A 23,094-nucleotide genomic window follows, 5' to 3' on the forward strand; every position below is an offset into this window, starting at 1 on the left:
CAAGTAGAGAAGACAGAGAACACACTGATTTCTCTGGCTGGCTGGGGCCAAGGCCAGGTAGAGGACCATCTGCGAGGATCCAGGCTAGTTCTTTCTTGTCATCTCTTCAGTTAGTTGTGCCATCTGATGACTGGGTCTTAACTGGCAGAGAGGCCAGACCCTAAGTAGCATTTGTTCAGGGATCTGTCCTATCCTGCTGATGCCCAAATTCCAGGGGAATGAGTGAATTGGAGGCTCAGAGAGGCTCAGCCACTTGCCTGAGTCACACAGTTGATGGTGAGCAAGGGGCCCAGGCTGCCTGAGGGTACCACCTACCCCTCCTCCTGGGTCTAACCCTGGAATCTGCACCATGACCAGGGAGGAAAAAATAAGGAGGGAACTTTATTTAACATTAAAGTTGGGGAGGGGCTCAGGGGGAAGCCAGCTTCACTTGGTGATGGTGTTCCTGCAGGGAGAAGAGGGGTGTGAGGCTCTAGGGAAGCAGGCACCCCCACCCCCCCGCCCGCCACACACCGCCCACTCACGCATTCATGCTTTTTCCGCTGCCACTGAGCACAATATACGGAGTCTTCTGGGCCTTCTGCTTCTCCTGCAGCAAAGCCACAGTGCCCAGGGGCGTGTCACTGGAGCTCATCTTCTTCAGGAGCTGTGGGAAGGGGACCATTAGCACGGAGGTGCAAACAGGCCCACATGTCACCCCTAGCACCCACAGATACAGAGCTCCCACGTCCCCGGGCACACACCGCCTCCTCATCCAGCTTCTTCATCCGTCGCTCTGTCTTCATCTTGCCCGAGCCCTTCCCATGGAAGCGGTGGGACAGCTGGCGGAAAGCCTGGGAACACAGGGCATGCACCAGGAGCTGCAGGGACTGCAGGTGAGGCCAGGGCCACCAGTACTGGGGAGGAGCTTCCCAAGAGGGTGAGGGAGTGTTGAATCTCGCAGCCTAGGGCCAGGCCTGGCATTGGGAAGGGAGAAAGGGCACAGACCCTGGCACGACAAGGGACCCGGCAGAGACAGAGAGACTGTCTTGGAGACAGATTTGCTGCGAGGGAGGGAGGGGTCTGCAGTGAGACCTGCTATGCAGGGCTAGGGTTGGACCCAGTGAGTGTCAGGGTGGAGAGCCACATCAGAAGCCTGGACATTGCCCCCAAGGATGGTGGCCCTGAGGCCTGGGGGCTTCGGCTGCAGCAGGCAGGCAAGAGATGCAAAGGAGCCTGTCTGACCCTCTTGCCAGCTGGGAGGGGACTGCTGTGCTCAGCCTACAAGGGGCAGAAACCCATCTCACTAGGTCACTCTACCACCTCACCAGGACCCTAGCTAGCAGGCAGCAAGACAGGCCCCTCAGTGCGCTCTGGCATCTCCCTGACCCAGTTGACGCTAGCCTGGCCCTGTCTACAAAGGGGCCTGCGCACCTCCTTAGGTGTGAGTTTCCGGCCTGTCTCATCCACATACTCGATCTTAACATCAGGCTTGTAGCCGTCCTTCTCCTTGAAGTCCTGGGTGAAGCCTCGGTATTCCTCCCGCCGGCTGTACTTGTCATCGATGGCCCTGAAGCAAAACAAAGAGGCTCAGTATGAACCACCGGCCACCCACTCCCTGTGCTCCCTGAGGGCCCGCACCCCTCTGCTCCCACTCACATCTTGTCCTCAATGCAATACACGGCTGAGGGCAGGGACTTGTTGGGGGCCTTCACCCGGGCCACCTTCTGCACTGTGGTCTCCAGGAGCCCTGGGGACAGAGGGGCTATGAGACTCCAGACTGCCCATGCCCAGACTGCCCAGCTCTGAGTAGCCCGAAGCAGCCAGGTGCCCCAGCATGTGGGCACTGGAGATGCGCTGCCCTGCTGAAGGGGGTGAGGTGGCCAGGCCCACGGCATAAGCGAGTAGAGGCCCTCACCCGGGAAATGGCAGGGCTGGGATCTAGGCCCAGTCTCACCTCACTCCTTCCTGAGGAGACCCGGAGTCCTGAAGGCACAGCAAAGGGAAAGACGCTACCCCGACTGCCCAGAACCAAAGTGAGCAGAGAGGGGTTCAAGGGCCAGCGCTTGTGGCACTGGGACTGAGCAAAAGGCAGCACAGGGGACCAGAGAATGCTGCGCCCCACCTCCACCAGGGCACAGCCCGCACCTTTGTTCTGGCAGAGCAGCAAGGCGGCAGCCAGTCCTCTGTTCACAATGGGCTCCTCGTCCAGGATGGTGGTAGAGGAGGCAGAGAACTGGGAGGACATGCGGGGTGTGAGTGAGCCACCCGGGCTCCTCTCAGCCCTTGTCCCCCGGTCACTCCCCACGGGCCATGGGCTCTGTGGACAGGCTCCTTCAAACCCCCGCAGCCCCTCGGAGCCCTAGAGCCACTCCAGGGGTGAGGAGATGAGGACCCTGGGGCACGAGCGACATCAGCGCCCCTCCAGCCCCACTCTGCCCATCCTCACATCCTGCTGCTGCTTCTCCTCGTCCAGGTTGACGGTGCTCCAGCCAATGTTCTCCTCTCCATCTGATTCCGAGCCGCCATTGGCGGAGCGCTCCTCATCCCGTTCAAAGTCCTGGGTGTGAAGTTGGGGTCAGCCCGGGCTCCCCTGAGCACCAGGCCTGTGGCTGAGAGCAGAGGGGGTTGTGGGACCCACCATGAGTTCCTCCTGCTCCTCCCGGTTGCCAGCCAGACCATAGGTGGGGATCTCCCCCAGGGTGCGGCAGAACTCCGAGGTGGCGTTGAACACGATGGCCCCCTTCCGCTCAGGATCCTCTTCCTCCTCCCAGCCCCGCTGGCGAGACTCCAGCTTCTTCACAATCTCCACCACCTGGGGGAGGGAGCAGCTGTGGGCAGACCCAGAAGTTTCTGGGGTGATGCCACCAAGACCCAGGACCCTCGGATCCTCCCCGGGTGCAATAGCAAGCCATTCCCACAGCCCACGCTGAACTGTCCAACTGGTCTCCACTTCCTCTTTGGCCTCATCTGTCCATTCTCCACTCTGTACCTCTCTCACTAAGTTACTCTTCTGCTCCAAATCCACAGACGACCCCATATTGCCCCTTCCATTAACATACAAAATTCTACGTGCCTTCCTCACCAGGCCTGTGTCCACCCCTCTCCCAACCCCTCATGCAGTACCTCAGTCTTGTGTGCCTTCCTCCACAGTCCCTCCTGCCACCCACGCCACACCTCATCAACTCCCCTTTCAAGGACTCACTTCCAGAAACCCCAGGCCAGTCAGACAGCCACTCTGACTCCCAGTCTGACTTCTTATTTCCTGCTTCACCAAGAAAGCAGGTACCTTGAGAAGATGAATGTGCAGGCACTGAAGCCAGCAAGCCAACAAAGGGACCTGTACCCTCTGCCTCCCTCCTGTCAATCAGATGCCTGGCCACACACACAGGACACGCCTACTCTTTCTCCTCTTGGAAATTCTCTCTTGACCCTGCAGCCCCTGGCAGGAAAGGAAGCTCCTGAGAGATTTTGCATGTCCACTATGTCCACTTCTGCCAGGCTGGCCTCATGCAACTGCCCTGCAAGGCCAGGGAAGGCTATGGCCTCACACAAGCTGACCCCACTGACCTCTCACCTCAGCTCTCTCACTCCCTGCCCCAGTCCACCCGGGCCTCAAGCACTCCAGGGTCACTTGAGGACATCTGCTGTCTCAATCTCCTTAGGTTACATAGGCCTCAGCTCAAATGCCACTGAGCACTGGCCTCACGCTACCTTCTCTTACCCGGCACAGCTCTCGTCACTATTAGATACTACTGCCTGCCTCTGTGCTCACAAGGTCACTGCTGTCCTCTGCACACTAACAGGGTCCTGGGGCTGTCCTGCTCGACAAGGAAGCCCAGCCCTGAGAACAGGGCCTCACTCACAGCAGGCACCCAACAGTGAGCGCAGGAAAGCAGAGGCAGGAGCCCCACCAAGGCCAGAAACCTGACCTGGCTCCAAGCAAGCAGACTCCTGAAAGGATGCAGTGCTGCCCGCTGACGCGGGCCGTGTGCTCACGGGGACGGGCTCTCACAGACATGCTGCGCCGGCCTCACCTTCTCCCCACTGTCCCGCAGCTGCTGCAGCTGCCGCAGCCGGCGCCCCTTCTCCAGCTGCTTCTGCAGCTCCAGCTCTGCCTCGTCCTCCTCCAGCACCTCTGGTGACCCTGATGGCAGCGCTCCACTGTCCTCTGGCAGGAAGATGGAAGACACCTGTTCACACCACTTCCTTGGTCCCCAACCCATCCGCCCTGAGCTGCTGGCCAGTCCCTCACCCTCGTCACTGATGTCCATGTTCTCCACACGAGTGTCGTCTGACTGCGGGAGCTGAGGCACAGGCTCCTTCTCCTCGTCCTCTGGGGCTGCCTCCTCCACTTCAGGCACTCGGCGCCGACCCCGGCCCCTCAGTCTGGAAGGAGGAGGCCCCTCTAGTGAGTGTGGGCCCCAGCCTGGCCCAGGCCTCACAGCCCACCCCTGTATTTAAGCCCACCTGGAACCAAAGTCCCCATCTTGAGTCTGATCTCCCAGAGGCAGCAGGTCATCTGCCCGCACTATCACCTCCTTCTCCTTCTTGCGGATTTTCTTCACCCTCCGCTTCGTCTTTTTAAAGGTCACCTGAGGAGAAGAGGAGAGAGATGCGAGGAGGGGGAAGGCAGGCCTCCACGAGACCTTGACAATGACTACTATTTTTTGTTTTTCAGTTGCACCTGGGACTGCACCCAGGGTGCTCTGCCTATGAGCCTCATTCCCAGTCCTTTTTTATCTTATATTTTGATAAGGTCTCACTGAGTTGCTAAGGCTGGCCTTGAACTTGAGTTGCTCCTGACCTAGCCTCATGAGTTGTTGGATTACAGGTGTCTGCCACCATGCCCAGCTCAGTGACCACATTTTTACTGTTATTTTGTACCAAGCATGGTCCCCAGTACTTCCCATATATACAACATTGAAGCAGGTGCTATTATCACTCTACTGTGAGATAAGGGAAATGAGGTCAGAGAGGTTGAGTACCCTGCCCAAAGTTGCACAGATCCTAAGTAGGAGAGCCAGGACTGGAAGCCTTGGCAGTGTGGCTCCAGGACACTTTCCCACTTAGCCAAGACACCAACCGCACCAGCTGTTTGCCTCTATTCAGTCTCTCCAAGTACAAAATCCACGTGAGCCTCTAAAATTATCATCTACTCACATTATCACTATTCGAGTAGCCTGGAGAGGCGCCTGCTGTCATCACCACTCCAGATGGGCACCCCAAGCTCAGTTAATGACTCACCCAAGGCACAAGCTGGCTGCATGGCAGAGCTGGAACACAAGCTCAGGTCCATCTGGCTCAACAGTCCCTGTTCATCAACACCCAGCACCTCCCGCAGGGCTGCCATTTACCACCCACCCAGGAACTCAGCCCTGTGGCAACACTCAACCTCCCCCGAGCGCGAGCTGGCAGCCTGCAGCCTGAGGGGCACAAGAATCTTCATTCCAGTACGAAGTGCAGAGGCACTCACCATCTCCTCGGGTGTGAGGTACTCCGAGGCCAGCCGGGGCCCTGCTGAGCTCAGGGACTGAGCCTGCAGCCGCAGCTTGGCCCTGATCTCTTCCAGCTCCCGCTCCCGCAGGCCATCAGCGGTGCCGCCCTGCTCCAAACGGAAGGAGTGCGGCCGCTCGCCTTCCAGCTCCTCATCATACTTGGCCAAGATGGAGCGAGGTTTTTGCTGCAGAGCAAGAGGTGCAGGTTGGGGCCCACGGTGGCTCCTGATAAGCCAGGAAGCCCATCTCCTCAGCACCCTAGGCCCAATGGTCCCGCCCTGTGCACCACCCTGCTGCCATGCCTGTGCCAAGTCGTCAATGCTCTCGTCCTCTGCGTAGGGCAGGTAGTCGGGCTTCTTCTTCCGCAGCTCCACGTTCTTCTCTGCCCGCTCCTTGTCTACCAGGTTCACGTTCACCAGCACATCCTCCTCTTCCTGTAGCACACCTGACAGGGCAGAGGCAGTGGCCACTCACCCTGCCCTTGGCTCAGGAGTGTCTGAGCCCCACTCTAGAGCACCTAGCAGGCTCACCTTTGTCCTTGAGAGTGAGGATCACAGTCTCCCCTTCTCGAAAGGAATCAATGGCATGTTCCACAGTAAGGCCCTGCAGGTCCCGGGCACTGTACAGATCCTAAGGGGGAAGGTCCAGTTGAGTCAGGAGCCATAACTCACCCAACCCAGGGATCCCAGCACCAAGACGGCAGCACCCCCAACCTGCCCTCCCCAGATGCTGCGGCCTTACCTGCCGCCTCTGCCCAAACTCCTCTTCTACCAGAGTGCTGACACCAAACTCTTGGTCCATCTCCTCCAGCAGTTTTGCCTGTGGGACAGAGGGGTGGCCTGTGACCTTGAGCCATTCAGCATCATCAGGAAATACCCAGGATTCTAACAAGAGGGAGTGCAAAAAGGGAAGGCCTCGCAGGCAAGCTGCAGATGATCTAAAACAGACGCCCGACCATGAATCCCCCTCCTCTGAGCCATCTCACCTCTCAAGGCTCAGTCCCAGACTCACCGCCCTGGCAGGCCCTAGAGACCCCCAGCAACCACCCCCAGCTACCCTGCTGCTCACCCTCTTCTCTGCCAAATCCTTCTCCTTCTGCAGCTGTCGGCTCCTCTCGATCCAGGCTGCAGTATCGTCCAGCCAGGGGTCATCCTCCCCCAGTGTCTTTATCTTCCTGAGGAGGGCAGAGAGTGAGGCTCAGGGGAACCCAGCACCTGCTCCCCAACCCCAACCCATGAGGCAGTAAGGATGGCAGCTTCTGCCCGTCCCTGGTTGGGCCCCCTCACCCCAACTTCTGATTCAGTAGGCGCTTCTCCTTGGCAGCTGCTAGCTTCTCCCGGAGCTCTTCTCGCTGTCGCAAGGCCATGGGGTTGATGACATCGGCTGCCACGGGCTCCTCTTTGGTGCCCGCCTCTGGAAGGGGGGCCCAGACGTGAGGCTATGCCCGCCCATGGCTGGTGGGGAGAGGAGGGAGCCACTCACCCTGCCCCCTTCCAGCTCAGGGGCCAGAAGGGGCCAGGAGAGGGGGAAGAACATTTCACCTCCCTGCCCCTGCTCCATCCCACACTCCTGTGTCACCCTGCACTGCACAACAGGACCCCCTATGCTTTCCAGAGACCCTCAAGTCACGTGGTTTTATTTTAACAAACAAACCAATCTCGCACATCCCAGCCACTCAACAGCAATTGTGCAAGTCTCAGCCCGTCTAAGAGCACCTCCCAGCCTGAGTGCAGATACCACAGTGAACCCGTTATGGCAAGGAGGGGCCTGGTGCCTCTGGCAAATATGCACACATGACCACCAAGTGGTGCCGCCTCTATACTCTACACCATTCTCTTCACAGACTCTTACAGATGGCTGCCATCCTTCCCTTGGCCCCATCCTCAGCCCTATACTTACCTTTCTTGACAGCATTGACCTCCAAGGGTTTCAGCCCCAACTTCGCCCGGAGTTTACTAAAGACAAAATATACTAAAGTTAGGGGCTGCCAAACAAATGGGGTGTCAGGCTGGAGATGTAGTTCAGTGGTAAGACACTTGCCTGGCATGCATGAGACTCTGGGTTTCCACCCCAGCACCACAAAATCAAAACCCACAAGAAATGGGGCACCACATGCATTTTTGGACAAACAGGAAGTAGAAATTAGGATGGGAATGAGTAACTCTAGGGCCCTAAACACAGGCCCTGACCTGGGCAGCCTTGGACACTGGAAAGGGCACTGGTCTCCCAACCAGGGAATATGGGTGCTAGTCCTGACTGTCCACATCCAGTGAATGCCACCCTTCCTCCTGCTTCCTAATTCCTCCTTCTATAACTCAAATGGTTGGTAGATGATCCACAAGACACTTCCAACTCCACCTGACCTACTTTAGTGTGAGACTTTTATCCAACGTGGTGCCCCAGAAGAAGAAAGCAGAAGTATGAGGGAGACAGTACTCACTTGGTCTCCTCGATGCTAAGTGATGAGGCATCTCCTGAGCTAGTTTTGGAGCTGGCAGCTGGAACAACAAGAGGCATGGCAGGGGCTGAGCACGGAGCCAGTCAAAAATGAGGGCCCCTCGCCAGCACCTGAGCCTGCGGAACACCAGAAAACAGGAGCAGCTTCTTCCTCTCTGGGCTCCCCAGCAGCTCTCTACCCAAGTTTCTGTCTGCCAGATACCTGTCTCTTCCATGAACCCTCCCTTCCTGACCCAAGAGGTCCAAATTTCTGCACCCCTCACTCTGCCCTCTCCACTTCTGTATATTCTGTCTTCAACCTAAACTGTCCTCTGGACTTGCTCTCATCGACAAAAATCCTATCCAAATACAAAGATCAAAACATCACCTCCTTCATGAAGCCCTGTTCAATTACTGATCAGAATTAACCATTCTGCCATGAACCCTAGCACAGTCCATCATTGCTGGGTCTGTTTCATCCCACACAGCAGGAACTGCCTGCAGCAGGACGACAACCTCTATGTGATTCGTGCAACTGAAAAACACTGGTGCCTCCTCTGTGTGATGTGTTTGGGACACCGATAACAGCATCTTGGACCTCCCTCACACGTCACAAACAGCAAACAAATTCACTAAACACTATGTAGAGAAGCTGACCACCACTGAATGCAGCATCCTCTATCAGCTGCCACTAGGAGCACATCCTTTCATGAATCCCCATCCCCACAGTCTACTTCCACTTAACATACCCAAGTTCCCCTCTCTCTACATGGGTTCACCCTGGGTTCACCCTCTCCAAGGTCACCTGTCTCCTTGTCAGTTCTGGGTTTGCTTGATTCCCTGTGGTGTCTAACATTGTTGATCACTCCCTCCTAGCAATATTCTGGGTTTAGACCACCATCAGTCCCCACCTAGTGGGTTCATAACCCTCCTGACTCCTGGGCCTCCAGTCCTGTCTTTGACCAAGTTCTCAATGTTGTGGTCTTCACAAAATAAGAATCTGATTGATCCAGTTCTCAACTCAAATCTATGGCTCCCTACCATTTAGCACACAGGGCATAAAGCATGGGGTCCTTCCGAATCTAGACCCCAGCCCACTTACTGCCTCGTGTCTCTACCATGAGTCCTACGTGATCCCCGACACCAGGTTTTCTCTTGTCTCAGTGCACCCTGATACCACTTCATCCAATCGTTCATCCTCCCCCCACAAAGTTTGTTTGAAGGCCTGTGTCATGCAAGACAGCGGAGGAAAACAGAAGTCGTTGGTCTTCCTGGGGCGCAATGCAGGGGGTCAACCTTCAATCCCCACAACCCTACGAAGACCCTTCAGCAAACGCGGGTGAAGAGCGCCGGGCCTGGCGGGCTTCGAGTACGCGCCCGCGCTCCCGCACGCTCGCCGCCGCGCCCGGGCCCCGCCCCGCCCCCGCGCAGGCCCCGCCCTCACCGGCCTCGTAGCCGTCATCGCGCTTCTCCCGCTTCACGCGCCGCTCCGAGGGCTCGGCCTGGCTGCGCTCCCGCCCGTGCGCGCTGCTGCGGGCCTCGGCTTCGGCCCCACGCCGCCCGCTCCCGCGCTCGCCCCCACGCTCCCGGCTCCGCTTCCGTCGTTCACCGCCACTGCTGCCGCCGCCGCCACTCCGGTGCTTGTGCTTTTTGTGCTCCCGATGCCGCGGCGGCTGCTCGGTGGAGCCCCCGGTGCCGGCCGCCGCCGTGGTCCCGGCCGCCTCTTTCTCTCCGCGGTGCTTCTTTGACGACCCCATAGTGGTTCGTCCGCCTGGAGCCGGGCCGCCGCCGAGCCCCGACGACGCAAAATGGGAACACTTCCGGGTCGCAAGGCGGCCGCAGTCCTATTGCCGGAAACCAAGAGCGGCTGCTTCCGGCGTTCGCATGGGAGTCTGCCCCAAAGGCTCATGGGAAGGTCTGAATCGGGGCCGACTACACATTTCGCGTCCGCCTGGGTCCGGCCGTCTGTGCGCATGCCCTTCTCTGCTGGTGTCAGCCTCTCCAGCAGAATACCGAACCGCAGATGGAAGGACCTGGATGACTCGTGAATCTGCAACCCACGAACTGGAAGCCGTTTCCTGACCCCCTGCTTGCATTCCCCCAGCTGCAGGCTGCTCCCTCCTCACCAGCGGGCGCCCTTCTAGTGGGCTCCCTGGGGTGTTAGATGGCGCAGCATGTTTTCCTCTTTGAGGCCCCAATTTCGAACCCCCCATACCAGTACTGTCAGCAAACGCTGCCCTCACGTTCACTGTTTTGTTTTTTTTTTTTTTTCCCTTCTGCCCTGTAAACTGCTGAGATGCTCTAGATGAGTTTCTGTGTACCTGTAAACCCCGTGAAACTAAATGCAACATTGGACACATCTCTATGTGCACTTATTTCATTTTTCTTTCTTTTTTTTAAACTTTAGAAGGATTTTAATTTAAAAAGTTAATGGGACTTAAAAGCCCAATACACACAGTCCCCACCCTACAGTGGCTCCATTTGTGGACTCCCCATGTGACCCATCTCAGCATGTTAGGATGTGTTGTGTTCCCTTTTAAAGCCCCACCCCCACCCCCACTGTGGGTACTCAAAAACAGGAACCTTTTCTTTTAAACTTTTCACACCCTTCCCCCCCAATTTTTTTTTTTTTTTTTTTTTTTTGTTTTGGGGATTGAGCCATGGGCCCTTAACCACACCACCACATCCCCAGCCCTTTTTAGTATTTATATTTTATTTAGAGACAGGGTCTCACTGAGTTCCTGAGGCTGGCTTATGAACTCAAGAGCCTCCTGCCTCAGCCTCCCTAGCAGCTGGGATCACAGGCATGTGCCACTGCGCCTAGCTTCTTTTCACACTTGAATTTGACAGGATGGAGAAGTCTCAGCTCTTGCTTTTTGAGATGTACCACTCAGAAGCATAGGCAGGGCTGATTGTGTAGGGTGGGTGCAGCAAAAACAGCCAGAGCTCCTGGGGGAATGTGGGGACAGCTAAGCCTGCTGCCCCACCCACTTGCCACCTATTCCCAACCCACAGTCTCACTCCCCAGCTCCTCCAGAAATCCCACACTGTATTTACCATAAAACCTTTAATTTTCATCTTGGGGACAGTACTCTGTCCATGCTGGGGGAAGAGTGCCTGTCAGGATGGCTGCCGGTGGGTTCTGTCTTTGGGGGGCTCTGAGAAGAGGGCTCCATTCTCACCCCCATTGACCTGTGGCTCCTTAAAGACACAGATGGAGGCCAGTGGGCTCCACAGCCTCCATCCCGTGCCCAGGGAAACCAACCCTGTGGGTTCAAAACCAGCACCTGTGCTAGCTTGCTGAGTGACCCTGGGCAAGTATCTTCCCCTTCTTGAGTCTAATTTTCTTTATTGCAAAGTGGGCCTCATAATCCCTGCTCCGTACCAGGTTATTCTAAGGTGTAAGGGACAGTATGCACAGGATGACCTATGTGGCACCAGCCCCTCAGGGGGTTTGATGTGCAGCTGCTCAGAAAGCTGTAGTCCCAGACTGGACTGGCTGCTTATTCACTCCTGGGTCCTTAAGCAAGGCCCTGCCCCTCTGTCCTCTATTGGGAAATGGGAACAATAACCCTGGCCCGCCTTCCCAAGTGACATGAAGAGATTCTGCAGAGCCCAAAGGCTGTTCTTGGTTTCTTGTCCCAAGTAGTTCTGCAGATCCAGTCCTTGACTATCCAGGTGGCCTCACCTGGGTTTGCTGGAGGTTCGCATTGTGTCCTTTTTATGTGTCTCAGCCACCAGCTCCTCCTCGTCCACTCCTAGTGCTGAAAGCACCTGGGAGAAGCGCCGGGCCACAGTGAGCCTGGCGTTGGTCTGAGAAGAGAGAGGTGGGGGTTCCTTCTCTGCATCAGGGCTGCAGAGGCCACTGTAGAGCTTTAGTAACTGGGGAGTCTCAGGGTTTCCGGGGGCAGGGTAGCAGCCCAGAGATCCCACCTGAGTGCCCCACTTCCACCTGGTTTACCCACCCACTCAGCTGGCTCCATCTCACTGGTACCTGTCTGCTTTGACAGGTGCTGGCCCTCACCTGCATGGCCTGCTGGAACAGGAAGGGCCGGGCCTGCACCCTGTGTTGGATCCCCTGTAGCTCTGCCTGGTACTCAGCAAAGCGCTGTCGCTCTTGGCGCCTGTGGGGGAGATAGGGCTCAGGATTGAATCATGGACACAATCCATCCCCTGTCCACAGCCTGCTTGCCCACACTGAGGACTTTATAAAGTTCCCTGCTCGACCTTTATTCATATCCTGGCCCTGGACTCCTTCCCAGGTCTGCCGCAGTGGGAGTTACTTGCTCTATTTTACTGGATGGCTCAGGAAGGTCAAGGACTTATCCAGGGCTAGGCAGCAGGGAAGTGAGGGACCGAGCCCTGAGCCCTAGACTAGGCTCTGCAGCCAGGGCTTGCTCCTTGTCCCTGCCTCCCGCAAGGGAAAGGGGCCAGCACTGGCTTCCCAGCTCCTGCTTGTACAGCCTCTCCCTCTGTTCTCACATGGGAGTATGCTGTGATTGCTGGCCATGTGACTGAGGAGTCCCCCTCCTGGGCTCTGCGTTGTCTTCCAGGCTTGCCAGTGATTGCGGTGTTCCTTATAAGCAGACAGCTCAGGAAGTGGTCCAGAAACCAGAGAAATGTGTTGTAAATGAAACCCCTGAATCATCGGGGCCCCACTGGCATAGCCATTGCCATGTACAAAAGCCCGGTTTGCACTTGTCAGCAATTTGCTCAACTAGCCAAATGTCACTGCTTGTCATGAAGAGCATCCTGGTAGAAGGGGCCTTCTGGTCACACCCCGCATGGAACCCTGTGTCCTTCAGGAAAGCACCTTAGACAACCCACGGGATGTGGGGGCAGTCCCTGAATAGGACAGGACAGGAGGGGGAAGTAGACGAGACTTGTCACAAGCTGGGCTCTCTGGCAAGTGTTCTGGCCCCATGGCTGCCTTGCTGGGCCAGGTGCCAGGAAGGAACCTTCCCTCATGGAGGAAAAGATGTGGATTTGGGAAAAACATGGCCAGGAACACAAGTTCCTGCAAAATGAGTCTTCCCCACTCAAGAGGGAATTATAGCAGTTCCGAGGTGGTGGGGAATGTCACAAGCTGGCATTAAGTATCTCTCTTTTCCATGATGTGGTGTGCATTTTTCTTGCTGTATCCTTTTTTTAAAATACTTTGTTTTTTAATTGTCGGTGGACACAATACCTTTATTTTATGTGGTGCTGAGGATCGAACCCAGGACCTCATGCATGCTAGCTGAGCACACTACCACTGAACCCAGGACCTCATGCATGCTTAGGCGAGCACACTACCATTGAGCCACAACCCCAGTCCTTGCTTTTTAAAATGCAAATTTTGTTGTCATTGTTGTATTAAAACAGGGTCTCACCATATTGCCCAGGCTGCTCTCAAACTCCTGGGCCCAAGTAATCTGGGAACAACAGGCTTGCTCCACAGCTTCCAGCTTTTCCCCAGATATGTTATGCTATTTTTGGTAGAAATGACAGGAAGCCCATGTCTTGGAGCCCCAAGAGAAAAGGACGCGGTGCCAGTGGATGTCAGGCCTGTCTGTTAACTTGTTTTTTTTTGTCTTTGCTTGTTTTTGTGCTGCTGGGGATCAAGCCCAGGGCCTTACACATGCTAGGCAAACGTTCTACTACTAAGCTACAGCCCAGCCCTCTGTCTGTTATCTTGGAATGACAGGAAGACATAGCTCCCTGCCAGAAGGCCACCTCTTCTGTGCCTGTTCTGTTGGGGAGGGTAGAGTCCCCAGTTTGACTCATATAGCAAATTTCCAAGGCTGTAAGGCTGGGAGACAGCCAGGGAAAGATCTGCCTATGCCTTCAACTCTCAAGTGAGAAAAAAAGGCGTGTGCTGTTTGGAGCTGAATCTCACACTTCCCACAGCACCAAACACCAAATGATTAAGGAGGCCTGGCAATCTTTGGCCAAGGACCCCTAAAACACTTGACTTCTCACAGCCCATTTCCTCATCTCTAAGGCTGTGGTGACAAGACTAAGACTCAGAGGGTAGGTGAGTCCTTAGTGACCCTGCTGCAGTGCAAGAACACTGTTCCCTCTCCCCAGCACCCCACTCACCATGGGCAAGAGAGGAGGGGTAAAAGGGCCGCCCTGACACCAGCTGCAGCCCGCAGGCGCTCTGGTCAGTGGCATGGGTCAGACTGTTCACCGTCTCTTTCATGAGATGGGCTCTTGGGGGACCATCTGGTGCCCTACCCTAAAGATTGGGCACAGGGCAGCATAGCGGGGTGGGTGAATGACTGCCAAGGTCGAAAGCCCAGCTCTGCTGCTCACTCAAGAGTGGCAAATCATTTAAACTCTCTGGGTTTCCGTTTCCTCGTCTGTAGAACCACGTGGGTAGTGATACTCCCTACTTCATGGGCCTGACTCATGAGCTTGCTTTTTAGAAAAATGGTCAAAACATATGAAGAGTATAAAAGTGCACCTGACTATGCACAGCAGTTGTCTCTAGGAGTAGGACCAAGTTCTACATTAATTATTTTTGTGATATTCAAATTTCTATAATAAGCATATCTGGCACTGGAAATCAGAAGAACAAGATTGGGAAGTGTAATAAATGCATGCAAAACATTTTAACCTTTAGCTTTGAACAGATGAAGGTTGTTATTTTTATTCACTAGTTGACCTTGGACCAAGACCCCCCACCTCCTCCCACCACTTCACTATCTTCATTTGTAAAATGCAGGGATGGGGATGGAACTCAGTGGTAGAGTCAGCATGAGGCCCCGGGTTGATCCCCAACACCACGACCCCCCAAAAAAAGTCATCTGTAAAATGCTGCTGAGTGGCCTGGCCAGCTGCCCTGGGGTCCTGCAACCTGACACCCAGCACAACTTCTCTGGCTCCTACCTCAGTTCCTCCACCTTGCGCTGGGTGGCACTAGGTCCCCGGCCCCCTCGGGGTGCGTAGGCTGCTAGGCAACGGGCGACCTGCTGCTGGACCCGCTGTTCCCGAGTCCTGCGCAGCTCAGCCTGCTGCTGCTGCTCCTGCTCCTGCCGCTCCCAGCTCTGCAGCAGGCTTCTGTGTGGGGATAGGAAAGAGGGAAGAGGGAAGACGTACAGGCACCAGGAACCTGAGGGCAAGCCAGGAAGCATACCAGGCTTGAGGGCCAGACGGAAGGACTTTGGGGCGCAGAGAGCCAAGGTCCCGGGAAACAGGTTTGTCATGAATGTCAGACCTCAGGGAGGATGCATCTGGTCATTTGGCCACCGGCCCAGCTTAGGCCTTTCCTTACACCCCAGCAGTAAGCCCCAACTCTGATCTGTGCCCAGACCTCCCTAGCCACTCACACACAGCGTGGGGACTTCCCACATTGCTCACCTTCCCTCACAGGCAAGGGACAATGTCACTCTCTCTCTCTCTGACCCCTTATTCCATAGGATTTGCCAGATAAGGTCTGAGACACATTTGGTTAGATGGGCAAAAGACAGAAGGATGAATGGATGGGAAAGGAATGAAATGTTGAAAGGATCAATGGGTAGAAAGACGGATAAAAGGTGTGGATGCTTGTATAATAAATAGCCGCTGGACAGAGCTGGAATATTCTTCCCCAGAGCTCATGGCCAGTTCCTTCCTATCAATCAGATCTTTTTCAAATGCTAAAATGTCCACACTACCCAACGCAATCAGATTTAATGCAGTCTCTATAAAAATTCCAATGACATGCTTAGTGCAGTAGCACATGCCTGAAATCCCAGCCACCTGGAGGCTCAGGCAGGAGGATTGCAAGTTCAAGGCCTGCCAGTTGTTTAGTGAGTCCCTAAACAACTTAGCAAGACCCTGTCTCAAAATAAAAAAGTAAAAAGGACTGGGGACGTGGCTCAGTGGTGAAGCACACAGGGTTCAATTCCTAGTACCCGCCCACAAAAAAATTGCAATGATGTTCATCACAGAAAGAAAAACAAAACAATTCTGCCAGGCACAGTGGCTTATTGGCTTGTGCCTGTAATCCCAAGTACTCAGAAGACTGAAGAAGGAGGATAGCAAGTTCAAGGCCATGCTGGGCAACTTAGTGAGACCTTCTGTCAAAATTTAAAAATAAAAGGAAAAGAACTGGCAATGTAGCTCAATGGTAGGGCACCCCTGGGCTCAATTCCTAGTTAAAAAGAGAGAGAAACAATTCAAAAATAAAAATTCATATGGAATCACAAAAGACAGAGAGGCAACACAATTGTAAGGGGAAAAAAATAAAAATAAAAAATAAAACCAAAAAAAATAAAGGCATCCTACTACCTGATTTCAAAATATATTACAAAGCAATAGTAATTTAAACAGCATAGAGTAGGGCTGGGGATATAGCTCAGTTGGTAGAGTGTTTGCCTAGCATGCACAAGGCCCTGGGTTCATAGTCCCAGCACCACCACCAAAAAAAAAAAAAAAAAAAAAACAGCATGGAATAAAACAGACATATAGACATATAGATTAATAGAACAGAATACAGAGCCTAGAAATAAGTTCATGCATTTATGGTCAATTGACTTTTGATAAAGATGCCAAGAACACACAACGAGAGAAGGACAATCTTTTCAATAAATGGTGTTGGGAAAACCAAATATCCACATGCAGAAGAATTAAATTAGACCACTTTATCTCACACCACATACATAAGTCAATTCAAAAGGATCAAACACTGAAGCATAAGACCTGACACTGTAAAACTATGAGAAGAAAACAAACATCATATTGGTCTGGGCAATGATATTTTGGAAAGGACCTCTCAAGGACAGGCAATAAAACCAAAAGTAGACACTTGAGATTGCATCAAGCTAAAATATTCTGCACAACCAAGGAAACAATCAGGAGTAAAGAGACAACCTACAGAATGGGAGAAAACATTGGCAAACCCTATGTTATGCTTTGGATCTGGAATGTCTCTCAGAAAGCTCATGTGTTGAGCTGGGTGTGGTGGCCACACCTGTAATCCCAGTGGCTTGAGAGGCTGAGACAGGAGGAGCGCAAGTTCAAAGCCAGCCTCAGCAACAGCAAGGTACTAAGCAACTGAGTGATACCCTGTCCCCAAATAAAATACAAAATAGGGCTGGGGATGTGGCTCAGTGGTGGAGTGCCCCTGAGTTCAATCCCCAGTACAAAAGAAAAAAAAGAAAAAGATTACAAACAAATAAACAACACGTATATGAAAAAATTTTCAGGCAGGAGAAGCAGTGCAACTCAGGAGGCTGAGGCAGGAGGATTGCAAGTTCAAGGTCAGCCTCAGAAACTTAGTGAAAACCTATCTCCAAATAAAAAATTGAAAAGGATTGGTGATGTAGCTCAGTGATTGAGCGTCCCTAAGTTCAATTCCCAGTACCCTCCTCGCCCAAAAGGAAGAAAGAAAGAAAAAATGTTCAACATCACTATCAGGTAAATGCAAATTAAAACCACAATTATATATCACTTCACACATGTTAAAATGGCTTTTATCATAAAGATGAAAGATAATAAGGATGGTAAGGGTGCAGAAAAAAGGGAAACCTTGCATACTGTTGGCAGAAATATAAATTAGTATAAATGTTATGGAAAACACTATATGAATTCCTCAGATACATTGAGAAAAGAATTTCCACATGTTTCAGCAATTCCATTTCTGGGTACATATCAAAAGGAAATAACCTGGTGTGGTGGCACTTGCCCATAATCCAAGCAGCTCATGAGGCTGAAGAAGGAGGATTGCAAGTTCAAGGTCAGTCTCAGCAATTTAGTGAGGCCCTAAGCAACTTAGTAAGACCCTGTCTCAAAATAAAATACAGGGCTGGAGAGATAGCTCAGTCGATAGAGTGCTTGCCTTGCAAGCACAAGGCCCCAGGTTCGATCCCCAGCACCACCCCCCCAAAAAAAAAAAAAATACAAAAAAGGGCTGGGAATGTGCCTCAGTGGTTAAGCACACCTGGGTTCAATTCACTGTACAAAATAAAGAAGAAGAAGTATGCATTATAGCCATCAGCAGAAGGTGGTATATACACATAATGGAATATTATACAGCTTTAAAAGGGAGGAAATTTTTATTTGGAATAGGAAATTTTATTTGGAATAACATGGTGGAACCTGTAAATTTTAAGTGTTTGGAAAATAGTAAGATAATGCATAGTTTAATCAGCTTGACTTAGTCATATCACAGTGTAGACCTAATTCAAAGACATAGATATGATTTTAAATTGTCAGCTGAGTACATTTTTTAAAAAGGACTGAGAGGTGTTTTAATAAAAATGCTGAATGAATTTTCCCTGCCTTCTGATGCCACTTCTAGCCAGTTACCCATTAAGCCAGTCTCTAAATATCTCTCAAGTGGATTCCCTTCTCTCCATTCACCTGCTTACCTGGTTCAGGTAACCATCTTTCACGTAGTCATTGCCAACAGCCTCCTGTCAGCCTCCAGTCTCTCCCCTCTGTTTCCATGGCCTCTTGTTCAACCCCAAGTGTAGAACTGTCTGCCTGAACTGACATAAACACCCATCTGTCTCCTTTCCTAGACCTTGAGCTTCTCAGGGGCAAGTCTTTTTTCTTTTTTAATTTTTTTTTACGGTACCAGGGATTGAACTCAGGGGCACTCGACCACTAAGCCACATCCTCAGCCCTATTTTGTATTTTATTTGAAGACGGGGTCTCACTGAGTTGCTTAGGGCCTCAATAAGTTTCAGAGGATGGCTTTGAACTCACGATCCTCCTCCTGCCTCTGCCTCCCGGGCTGCTGGGATTGCAGGGGCCCGGCTGCGCCAAGTCTTTCTATATATCCTGAGGATTCGTGAGTAGACACTCAATATCTGTTACATTAATCACTTAGCTAATCAGTTAATGAATGGATGCAAGAAAAGACGGGAAATGAGTGGGAAGTGGCTTGTGTCAATAGACAGTTGACAAAGTGGACAGACACAGACAGGTGGATGAACAGTGGGGATGGATGCCATCAGAGGATATAATCAGGAGGTGGGAGGATTGTGAGTTCAAGGCCAGCCTCAGCAGTAGTGAGGTGCTAAACAACTCAGTGAGACCCTGTCTCTAAATAAAATACTCAGTGGATGAGCGCCCCTGAGTTCAATCCCTGGCACCCGCCCCCCTAAAAAAAAAAAGAAGATGGATGGGGGCTGACATGTGGCTCAGTGGCAGAGCCTAGAATGCACAAGGCCCTGGATTCAATCCCTGGCACCACCTAAAAAAGAGAAAAAACTGAATGAAAATAGAAGAAAAAGTAGGCCCACATCTCCATCACATTGGCTTAGGACCAGACTTCCTTAACAAGACACCCATAGCGCAAGAAATAAAAGCAAGAATCAATAAATGGGATAGATTCAAACCAAAAAGTTTTTTTCTCAGCATAGGATACAATCAATAATGTGAAAAGAGAGCCTACAGAGTGGGAGAAAATCTTTCCACACACACTTCAGACAGAGCACTCATCTCCAAAGTTCATAAAGAAAATAAAAAATTTTACACCAAAAATTCAAAGAACCCAATCTATAAATGTGCTAAGGAACTGAGTAGACACTCCATAGAAGAAGAACAGATGATCAACAAATATATGAAAAAGTGCTCATCAACCCTAGTAATTAGAGAAATGCAAATTAAAACCACCCTAAGATTTCCACTTAACTCAAATTAGAATGGCTATTATCAAGAACACAAACAATAATAAGTGTTGGCGTGGATGTGGGGGAAAAGACACACTCATACATTGCTGGTGTAGTTGCAAATTGGTACAGCCACTCTGGAAAGCTATATGGAGATTCCTCAGAAAGCTTGGAATGGATCCACCATTTGACCCAGCTATCCCACTTCTGTTTATACCCAAAGGACTTAAAATCAGCATACTACAGTGATGCAGCCACACCAATGTTCATAGCAGCTCAATTCACAATAGCTAGATTGTGGAACCAACCAAGATGCCCTTCAATTGACGAATGGATAAAGAAACTGTGGTATATATACACAATGGAATATTACTCAGTCATAAAGAAGAATAAAATTGTGGCATTTGCAGGTAAATGAATGGAGTTGGAAAATACCATGCTAAGTGAAACAGGCCAAGCCCCAAAAACCAAAGTCCAAATGTTTCTCTGTAAGTGGATGATGATACATAATCAGGGAGGCTGGCAGGGGATGGGAAGAGGAGAATGAAGGAACTTTGGATGGTGTAGAGAAAAATGGGGTGGGAGGGGGTGGGGGAAGGAAAGATAGTAGACTGAGACAAGACAGTATTACCCTATGTATACATATGATTACATGAATGGTGTGAATGTACATTGTGCACAACCATAGAAATGAAAAGTTGTACTCTACTTGTGTACAATGAATCAAAATGCAGTGTGTAAAATTTTTTAAAAAGATTAAATTAAAAAAAAAAAACAAACGGACGAGTGGGTAGATGGGTGATGTATCACCAGATGATCAATAGAGCAGAAAGGCTGATCCTTGGTGGATGAGGAGTGCGTGAGTAGGCAGGGACTGCCTTTTGGAGATCGGGCCCCTTCTCCATTCCTTGCCCTTGGTTCCCACCTGCTGGCTCTCCCCCTTACCTGGTGGCCTCCTGTCGTTTGTGGAAGGTGCGATTAGGGAAGCTGGCAAACAGGAAAGTTCCATTGTCTCCCAGGACATGGGCTTTCCCACTCCGGTTGGAGGCAGTCCGGAAAGACTTCCAGGACTGCTTTTGGGGGCCTATTGGCAGTAAAACCATGTCAGGGAAACCCTGTCTCCCGGCCTGCCGGCCGGTCCCCCACCTTCCCCACAACACAGCCCAGCCCTGCCTGAACTCCTGGCCCAGGCCCCGGGCTCCAGGCTCCTCCTGCCCCTTCTCCCCAGGTCTGGCAGGTGCACTCACCACAATTCAATTCTTGCTGTAAGCGCCTGTGCAGCTTCTCTAGGTCCCAGGGCCCCTCCAGCTCCTTGGCCCGGGACACTCCCCTTTGTGACCCTCTGAAGTTGTTGAAGCTGGAGCTGCTCCCCTGGCCCTGGCGCCGCAGCCCCCCTTCTTCAGAAGCCTCCTCTCCAGAATTCTGACCCTTTTTCCGAGAACTGCCCTTCCTCCTGTGGGTGGCGCTGTAACCCCACTGCTCGGCCTCCTCGGCCGCCTCTGAGAACCGCTCCTCCTCCCAGATCGAGCCCCTCCTGGGGATCTGGAGCAGTTCCCCAGGGCCCAGACCCCTCGCAGCCTCCTCAGCACCCAGGCCTTCCAGCTCTGCAGCCTCCTCAGATTCTGATTCCGATCCTGAGCTCTTCCCAGGCAGACAGAGGCCACACTTGCCAGGCAGCTCCAGCCCTTGGCTCTCTCCTTTGCCAGGAGGGAGGAGGATGCCACCCCAGGCCCCCAGCTGCTGTCTCCTCTCCAGATTTTGCATCTCCACCTTCTGGCAGAAATCAAGGGATTCTGGGAGGCTGACCATGGACTTGCGCCTGGACTTGTGCTGGGGGACTGCTGGGGGCGAGGGCAGGACCTGGTGGCCAGGGTCCTCGGGAGAGCTTGTGTGAGGCAGAGCCTGGCCATCCATGATGAAGTTCTCCCAGGCCCACTGGAAGGGGAAGGAAGGTTTCCGGGGAGGAGCGGGGAAGAGACTGAAGAGGGAGAGGGCAGGGGTCAGGATGAGGATCCTCCTGGCCCCCAGCATCCCTCCCACCCCATCCCCAACTCTTACTCCTCAGCCTCAGCGGAGGCTTGTCCTTTCTTGTTCCGCCCATGGGGTCCGCAGTCCTTCTTTGCCCTCTGCCCTGCGCTCTGAGACCTCTGTGGCCGGCCCTGCCTGGGCACATTGTCATCGCTCCCCAGGTTCCCCTGGGCAGGGACAGGAGAGGGGCCAACTCTGAGCAGCCTCTTGGATCACTCTGCTCCTCCCCAAGGGCCTCCTCTGTGAACGCTGGCTGGCCTCATTACCTCTAACCCTGACTAACCCCCATTCTTCATAATAAAATTACAGCCCAAGTGAGCAAGGCCCCTGTGCTCGGTACTGGGCGGCAACAGCACATTCAGCCTTCCCAAGGGCTATCACCACATCATGCATATGGGAAAACAGATCAGAGAAAGTCAGAGAGGTCCAAGAGCTGAGGTCACACAGCTTTTGTTAAGTTGTGGAACCAGGACCTGCACGCGTGGAGTCTATTTCCAGAGTCCAGATTTGTCATAATCTGCTGCCAAGGAGTCGAAGATTCTCAACAAAGAGATGATAAACGTTTAAGGAGACAGAAATGCTGATTACAGGATGTCTACATGTATTCAGTCATTGTGCCCCATAAATATGTACAATTATTATGTCAGTTAAAATTTTAAAAATTTAAAAATAAAAAATTTTAAAGGAGGACCAATTAACCAAGAAAAAATAAATAAACACTTTTAAAAAAAATGAAGAACAGTTCTCCTGAATGTTCCACAGGGCCTTGGACCTCCTACAGCCAAAATGGAAGGAATTAATTTTCTTTCCCAAAACCCTGCTCCCCCTGCAGTGATCCCCATACTCTCACCCAGGCCTACCTGAGGTCACCCAGACCTCAGCTGCAGGTTCCTGGCTTCTCAAGAGCCTCACCCAGCCCAGGCCTGCCTGTGGGCACCGGAAGTCTCCCCACTGGGCCTGCTTCCCTCACCTGCTCTGCCTGGGAGAAGCCTGACAGAAGCTCCAGTAGCCCTGTGGCTGTCTCTGGAGCCTTAGGCCCCAGGTCCTGTGTGAATCTCTCCGAGTTGGCCCTGACCAACTGCTGATGGGTGTTTAGCATGTTGGGCTCCATCCCCCACTCCCACCTGCCAGCCCTGGAACTGTCCGCCAAGCCATCTCTATGGCAACCAGTTCTCGGTCAGTTTCAAAGGCTTTGTCAAAAAGCACAGCCAGGTGGGGTCAGTATGTATGTGAGGCCTACTTCCTAGGGCGTGCGGGAGTTCAGCAGGGTCCAGGGAACCATCAGACCTGTGACCACTTCTCCACCCTACAAAACTGGGCCATGAGCCCAGCTCATACGTGTGTTTCAAGGACTAAATGAAATCACAAAGGCGACACACTAGGTAAAAGTGGGTTATTATGACGACTGTTACTAACTGTCGCTGTTGAGGTGGCAGAACGTCCTGGTTGAAGGTGTGGGACAAGCAGTCCCTGCCATGTCAGTACACAGAGCCGCCCGTCTTCACCGTCGTCTTGGAGTTTCATACCATAAGTAGCGTAATGTACTTGACCCATCTCCTCTTGGCACA

General features: G+C 52.6%; 2 protein-coding genes across 3 annotated transcripts; both read right to left on the reverse strand.

Annotated features, from left to right (window-relative positions):
* Positions 1–361: 361 nt before the first annotated feature.
* SART1 (spliceosome associated factor 1, recruiter of U4/U6.U5 tri-snRNP) lies at positions 362–10,158 on the reverse strand. Of its 2 annotated transcripts, XM_079103923.1 has the most exons (19): positions 9,358–10,158; positions 7,918–7,975; positions 7,377–7,432; positions 6,764–6,890; positions 6,546–6,651; positions 6,219–6,296; positions 6,008–6,107; positions 5,456–5,922; positions 4,450–4,574; positions 4,235–4,368; positions 4,017–4,150; positions 2,621–2,794; positions 2,429–2,539; positions 2,128–2,215; positions 1,639–1,729; positions 1,414–1,549; positions 744–833; positions 525–646; positions 362–445 (listed from the first exon to the last, which is right to left on the reverse strand). In XM_079103923.1, exons 1-19 carry the CDS (start codon positions 9,668–9,670, stop codon positions 427–429), a joined length of 2,529 nt encoding a protein of 842 aa, XP_078960049.1. In that variant the 5' UTR covers positions 9,671–10,158; the 3' UTR covers positions 362–426. The 2 variants fall into 2 exon arrangements, with proteins under 2 accessions (XP_078960049.1, XP_078960050.1); XM_079103924.1 differs by lacking the exons at positions 7,918–7,975; positions 9,358–10,158 and having other exon boundaries at positions 6,764–6,931; positions 7,377–7,410.
* A 437-nt stretch (positions 10,159–10,595) lies between these two features.
* Positions 10,596–22,292, reverse strand: TSGA10IP (testis specific 10 interacting protein). Its single transcript, XM_079103315.1, is given in 7 exon segments — positions 10,596–11,025; positions 11,027–11,114; positions 11,602–11,726; positions 11,938–12,037; positions 14,787–14,957; positions 20,444–20,582; positions 20,746–22,292. Coding segments are annotated over 7 exon segments (1,452 nt in total). The 5' UTR covers positions 21,530–22,292; the 3' UTR covers positions 10,596–10,980.
* Positions 22,293–23,094: the final 802 nt, after the last annotated feature.

The sequence above is a fragment of the Sciurus vulgaris genome, assembly GCF_902686455.1.
Source record: "Sciurus vulgaris genome assembly, chromosome: 11".
Lineage (NCBI taxonomy): Eukaryota > Metazoa > Chordata > Mammalia > Rodentia > Sciuridae > Sciurus > Sciurus vulgaris.

What these genes read in the sequence shown, in the direction of transcription:
- SART1 (XM_079103923.1), bottom strand. Translation starts at nt 9,670, where the DNA reads ATGGGGTCGTCAAAGAAGCACCGCGGAGAGAAAGAGGCGGCCGGGACC. An exon ending in CTACTGAATCAGAAGTTGGG is followed by an intron (nt 6,652 to 6,763) that starts GTGAGGGGGCCC and finishes TGCCCTCCTCAG; the next exon opens with GAAGATAAAGACACTGGGGG. An exon ending in CATGGACATCAGTGACGAGG is followed by an intron (nt 4,151 to 4,234) that starts GTGAGGGACTGG and finishes TCTTCCTGCCAG; the next exon opens with AGGACAGTGGAGCGCTGCCA.